The 6910-nt window shown below is 37.8% G+C and overlaps 1 protein-coding gene across 1 annotated transcript; it reads right to left on the bottom strand.

The window, feature by feature from the left end:
- On the bottom strand, positions 3469-4425 carry LOC107646863. The gene has a single exon (XM_016351008.1). The coding sequence runs from the start codon at positions 4423-4425 to the stop codon at positions 3469-3471; it is 957 nt and encodes a 318-aa protein (XP_016206494.1).

Here is a 6910-nt window from a genome sequence, read left to right as displayed (position 1 = left end):
ATGGGTGCAGGGATGTAAATCCTTGACACCTCAGGATCTGTAGACCCCACAGGATCCCCACCTACCTCCACTCACTTCTTCTCACCACTCTCTTTCACACAACCCCATAAACACTCTTCCCCAAAAACCCTTTACCAATCACCTCAATCTCTCTTCCCCATCACCTCTTCACCACTCACATCCATCCACTCTTCCCCATAAACCTACCTCATAAACTCCACCTACCTTCAAAATTCAAAACCAATTTCCCACCCAAACCCACCCATATGGCCGAAACCTTTCCCCCCTCCCTTCCTTATATAAAGCCCTCCATTCTTCATCAAATTCACACAACACACCCCTATACACCCTTCTTGGCCGAAACACTTCCCACTCTCCCTCTCCTCCATTTCTTCTTCTTCTTCATCTATTCTTTTTCTTATTGCTCGAGGGCGAGCAAAATTCTAAGTTTGGTGTGGTAAAAGCATAAGCTTTTTGTTTTTCCATTACCATTGATGGCACCTAAGTACTTTCCTCCACAAAACTATTGGGAGCAAATCAACACCTCCCTAGGAGAATTGAGTTCTAATGTGGGACAACTAAAGGTGGAACATCAAGAGCACTCCATCCTGCTTCATGAAATAAGAGAAGATCAAAAAGCAATGAGGGAGGAGCAACAAAGACAAGGAAGAGACATAGAAGAGCTCAAGGACATCATTGGTTCCTCAAGAAGGAAACGCCACCATCACTAAGGTGGATTCATTCCTTACTCTTATTTCTTCTGTTTTTCGTTTTCCATGCTATGTGCTTATCTATGTTTGTGTCTTCATTACATGATCATTAGTAGTTAGTAACTATGTCTTAAAGTTATGAATGTCCTATGAGTCCATCACCTCTCTTAAATGAAAAATGTTTTAATTCAAAAGAACAAGAAGTACATGAGTTTTGAATTTATCCTTGAACTTAGCTTAATTATATTGATGTGGTGACAATGCTTCTTGTTTTCTGAATGTATGCTTGAACAGTGCATATATCTTTTGAAGTTGTTGTTTGAGAATGTTAAATATGTTGGCTCTTGAAAGAATGATGACTAGGAAACATGTTATTTGATAATCTGAAAAATCATAAAAATGATTCTTGAAGCAAGAAAAAGCAGCAAAGAACAAAGCTTGCAGAAAAAAAAAAGAAAAAAATAGGCGAAAAAAAATATATAGAAAAAAAAAAGAGAAAAAGCAAGCAGAAAAAGCCAAAAGCTCTTAAAACCAAGAGGCAAGAGCAAAAAGCCAATAACCCTTAAAACCAAAAGGCAAGGGCAAATAAAAAAGGATCCCAAGGCTTTGAGCATCAGTGGATAGGAGGGCCTAAAGAAATAAAATCCTGGTCTAAGCGGCTAAACCAAGCTGTCCCTAACCATGTGCTTGTGGCGTGTAGGTGTCAAGTGAAAACTTGAGACTGAGCGGTTAAAGTCAAGGTCCAAAGCAAAAAAAAAAGAGTGTACTTAAGAACCCTGGACACCTCTAATTGGGGACTTTAGCAAAGCTGAGTCACAATCTGAAAAGGTTCACCCCAATTATGTGTCTGTGGCATTTATGTATCCAGTGGTAATACTGGAAAACAAAGTGCTTAAGGCCACGGCCAAGACTCATAAAGTAGCTGTGTTCTGGAGCTACAGAACTCGAAATGGTGCACTTCCAATTGCGTTGGAAAGTAGACATCCAGAGCTTTCCAACAATATATAATACTTTATACTTTGGCCAAGAATAGACGACGCAAACTGGCGTTCAACGCCAGCTTTCTGCCCAAACCTGGCGTCCAGCGCCAGAAAAGGAGCCAAAACCAGAGTTGAAAATCTCCGTGGGATTTGACCCTTACTCACGTAAGGTATTACTTGGATGACCCAGTGCACTTGCTGGTTAGTTATGCGAAGTTGTGAAGATAAGTTTAGACCATGGTTCTGTGCATCCGTTTTTGGTGCCATTGCCAGGGAATCAATTTCGAGCAACAATTCACAACCCGAGTAGCAATTTCGCATACCAGAAACTATTCAAGGAGAGAAAATCACACTTTACTCTTTAAAGTGAAATTCAAACTTTAGAGGATCCAAATCCTTAATTTGTATATTATTATATGCTGTAAAGTGAAAAAAAAAATTACTAAGTGTTGGACATTTGACCTAAGATATATTAGGCAACATTTTTAAAGCGCACCTGAAACCTAACAAATAAGTTACCCTTCAAAAGCGTACTCTTTGGTGTAAAAAGTGAACCCATAGCTCTTAAGATAAGGCTACGCTTTATAAATGATATTTATAATATCTAAGGAGACACTTTTCAAGTGATGCCACAAATGTGTTTCCTATTCTCCTACAAAAAAAACACAGAGAAAAGCGTAGCCTATTCCTAGAATAGACTACGCTTTTCAAATGTAGTCTAAAAAAAGTGTGGCTGAATGGGTATTTTTCTTGTAGTGTTGTCCTGAAGCACCCTTATCAGCTATGATCTCTCTTCTCCTTCTAGAGATCGTCTGATGTAGGTGAATTGTTCGGCCTTTGTGGTCAGAGGGATTTTCTGGAGGTCATCTGTAGGTTGAGGTCTCTCCTGAAAGTCCTCCCTGGGTTGAGCTCTGCAAGAGACAGTACCTCAGATGCCCTATGGATTGCTTTCACTTCCTGGTTAGTCTTTTGTGTTATGTTGGTCTTTTTCAAGCTGGCGTTGTAACACTGCCGAGCTTGTTGACGATCTGAGTGTACCGTTGCTATTTTGTCATTCTGGACCTGAAACTTGACACATAAATGTAAGGTAGATACTACCGCTCTGAAGTTGTTCAAGGCGGGCCTTTCGAGAATAATATTATAAGGACTGGGACAGTCGACTGTGAGGTATTGGACATCTATAGTTTTTGATAATGGGGTGTTGCCCATTGTTGTTTTAGCCATATGTGTCCTTTTATCGAGACCCTTTCTCCAGAGAACCCAACCAGTTCTCCTTATGAGGGTTGCATGGATTTTTCAGATAGTTGCATTTTTAGAAAATTTGAATAAAATAATACATCAGCATTACTACCTGGGTCCAAAAGGACATTTCTTACTAATAGTTCTCCTGTTTGGATGGAAATTACTACTGGGTCGTCGAGGTTTGGGCCTGGTGAGGCTAGGTCGGATTGATTGAAGGTTATCTCTGGCTCTACCGTGTCCTGTTTTGTCGGAGGTACTGTTCCTTCGATTGCCAGCATTGCTCGGTAACTTCGTTTTTGGGCCAAGCTTGATTCGCCCCCTCCTGCATATCCTCCCAATATGCGGTTTCTGATTCCTCTTAGCAGACTTGGGGTTGTCCATTTCCCTTTGTCTTTTTCTATTGAGTGTTCGTCTTGGTCTTTTTTGGCTTCTCTACTTTTTCGTCCCTCGACGTATTTGTCCAGGAGTCCTTGCCGAGCTAACCTTTCTAGCAAGTCTTTGGCTATTACGCATTCATTCGTTGTATGCCCATACTTCTAGTGGAACGCACAGTGTTTACTCCTGTCTACGAATCGCTCATCTTGATAGCTTCCTGCACGAGCAGGAGGTTTCACTATTTTGGCGTTGAGGATCTCCTTGATTATGTTCTCCCTCTTAGTGTTGAAGGGTTTCTTTTGTTCTTTATTGCTTGCCGATTTGAAGGTCTTCTCTTCCTCTCTCCTGGTTGGTTGTTTGTTCGCCTTTTGGGCTTCTCGGAGTTCTTCGATCTCCATTTGGCCCGTGGCCCTTTCTCGGAATTCCTCTAGCGACTTTGGTTTTATTATTGCTATTGTTTCCCAGAACTTGCCAGGTCGGAGGCCGGTCTTTAGTGCGTGTAAGTGCATTGTGGGGTCTAAGTCTGGAACCTCCATAGTGGCCTCAGCAAATTGAGTCATGTAGTCTTTTAGACTTTTGTGTTGTCCTTGTTTGATTATGCCGAGGTAGTCTGATCCGTGCACGTATATCCTTGATGCGGCAAAATAGTCGATAAAAGACCTCGCCATTTCTTCAAAAGAAGAGATTGTACCTGCAGACAATTTAGAGAACCATAGTAAAGCAGCATCATTGAGGTAAGTGGGAAAAGCTCGGCAAAGTATGGGCTCATTATTAGCGCCATTAAAAAACATCATGGACTGAAAATTTTTAATATGAGCACAGGGGTCACCAATCCCCTTGTATGGCTCGAGGGATGTGGGCAACACAAAGTTCTTTGACATTTGAAAATTAGTGATCTCTTCAGAGAAAGGGTTGTCTAATGTCAGCTTCTCCTTTGGTGGGGTGATGCTTAGAGGGTCTGTGTTGCCCAAAGCCGAGCTTTTGGAATTTCCTTCCTCGTTTTTCCTGACATTATTATGGGTGGACAGCTCGGCTATCCTTCGAATCTCTGCCTGGAGTTCAACAATCTGAGCTAGAAGCTCGGCCTGTGTGGGCTGATGAACCCCATTATCGGCCATGTTGGAAGATCGAAAACCCTACAAAAGAAAAGAGTACAGAACTGGGTAGAGAAAATAGTGGGGTTATATTAATTCAAGCCCCACGGTGGGCGCCAAATGTTCCGTGCGTGTGAGGCCGAGGTATAGCAACTTCTTCTGCTAGCGACTGTGTTCGGGCGGAAGAGTTATACGTCGGCTGGGTAGGAACACCGCGGCGGGAGCACCTGCAAAATGCACTCCGACGCTCAAGTAAGAATATGGATTAAGAGAAATGATGATAATGAAACTAGAGTGAGTTATGTGACCTGACCTACTCCGGAGTAACTTTTTTGTTTATATAGACGTTTTAGGTTGTTCAGTTAGAGTTTGTTTCGGGATTCTCCATGTTTGCCGAAGTTATCTATAAGGATAGCTTTTGATTCGTTAGTTGTGGTTCCGAGCTTTTCAAAGCTCGTCCGGATTCTGTGGGTTGTTATTATTTGATTCTGTTTTGTGCTGAGATATACGTTTGTTATAATAGCCGAGGTTTACGTTACGTATCACCTCCCATGACAAACAATGAAGAAACAATTTTCCAAGGTTCCACTCTGTAGCAGACTCAAGCACCACTGCGTCAAGTCCATGAAGACACTTGTCATTATTGTAGTTGTACATCTTCTTCTTCCTATTTTTTGGCGCAGAAGACGAGCCACCACAACCACTAGCACAAGCATGAGGTATATTCTTCCTTCGTTGAGAGTGTGACATTTTGATACATTAGAGTGTACAAACCCCTATTACGACAGACATGAAGAAGATGTACAGAGAAAAATGAATAGAAAGAAAGAAGAATTATATTTCACCCTGTGTTAGGGTTCTTAGGGTTCGAAGGAATTGGAGAAGGAAGAGGATGAACAGTGGTTCCATTATGCCCTTTTTTTATATTTATTTCTACAAATTTAATAATGTAATAATTATATTTTCTATTGTGTCACTCCAAATTAGCCACATCACACAATACCGTGCTACCTGGCCTCCGCCACCACCGGAAGGGTAGAATTGACAACGGAATTTTATTTTGGTGTGTACAAATGACTCATTAAAAAATTTAGGAGTACATCTGTCTACCGTGTGAAAATTTGGGTGTACTTTTGTCTATTTTTCCTATTTTAAATTCCGTAAATTTTATTAAAAGATATATTTTTAAAAAAAAATGTTGCTAAAACTATAGTAAATCTGCCTACCATAATTCAATTTATGCATGTTGATCACTAACAAGATAAATTGAGTTAAGTTATTTCGATTTATTTGAAAATATACCAACTATGTATAAATCTGATGAGCTTAATTCCATTTACTTAGTGCATGTGTAAATTCAAATTGCCTAATTCAATTTATGTGTATCTAAACCTTTTCTAATAAATCTATGTAGTCTAATTTAATTTAATACTAAAAATTGTAATTTAAATTATTCTAATTCGATTTATATAAAAATTACCTTTAAAAAATTCACAAATCATTTTTTGCTTTAAGTAATATAGGTAATATTTCTATATCTTTGGTTTATTTAAATATTTTACTCATAATAATGTAAGAAAATTTTTTGTATACAAACAACTGTAACTCAATATCACCTTAATCTGGATACGTGCAATGAAAATGACAGGTTGATAAATAAGTGAATAAACTCACACCGCCTTATTGTGGGTTTCTAAGAGTATTTATCATTGAAATAATGTTATACATTTAAGTATTTTTGTTAATTAAATTTAATTAAATTAGTTTAACATTATAAAAATTAGTTATAAATAATATTATTTTAAATTTTATTATTTAATTTAATTGAACTTAATTCATAAAAAAATTTAGATGTATATCATTATTCTTATTATTGTATTAATCTAAAATAGAGAATACTTTACTTGACAAAAAAATTATCAAATTTTAAAGATGAAAAAATTTTATTTTTCTAATAATAATTGCTAAAGTTTGTATTAAAATTTTATCTTTAAAGTCGTTTTTTAGAATATATATTTAATATTTAGTTCTTTTTGTCATGTTTTTAAATCTTTTTTAAATCTTTCAGAAATTTATTTATCGTTAACATTTTTGAGGTTTGTTTTGTCAACGATGAGAACTTTCGAATACCATTTTAGTAGTCCATTTTAGTAGTTTTCTTTGGTTAATGTTGACTCCAATGTAAGACAAATCCAAATGAAAAATATTGATTACTTAATATTTTTCTAAGGTATTACGCTTGCATAGTTGCATGCACAAGTATTCCTAATAATGTAAATAAGTGAACTGCTCTCAAAGTGAGAACTAAAATTTGAATCCGAAGCTGTCATGCAAATAGAAGTCTGCACACTAATCCATTTTCTTCTTGCACAGATTTCGGAAAGTGTTTCTACTATGAACCATGATGGTTAAAAAAACTGCTGTAGACAGAGTGATAGTAGTGACTAGTGAGTGAACAAGATGCAATAAGGATTGAGGAAGAGAAAATAAAATGAAAAAGGAACCAGAG

The sequence above is a fragment of the Arachis ipaensis genome, chromosome B06 (assembly GCF_000816755.2).
Source record: "Arachis ipaensis cultivar K30076 chromosome B06, Araip1.1, whole genome shotgun sequence".
Taxonomy (NCBI): Eukaryota; Viridiplantae; Streptophyta; class Magnoliopsida; order Fabales; family Fabaceae; genus Arachis; species Arachis ipaensis.
The sequence above is the reverse complement of the archived record's forward strand: the minus strand, read 5'-3'. Positions and strand labels throughout refer to the sequence as shown.

Excerpts from the sequence above, each read along its gene's own strand:
- LOC107646863 (XM_016351008.1), bottom strand. The coding sequence starts at position 4,425 with ATGGCCGATAATGGGGTTCATCAGCCCACACAGGCCGAGCTTCTAGCT.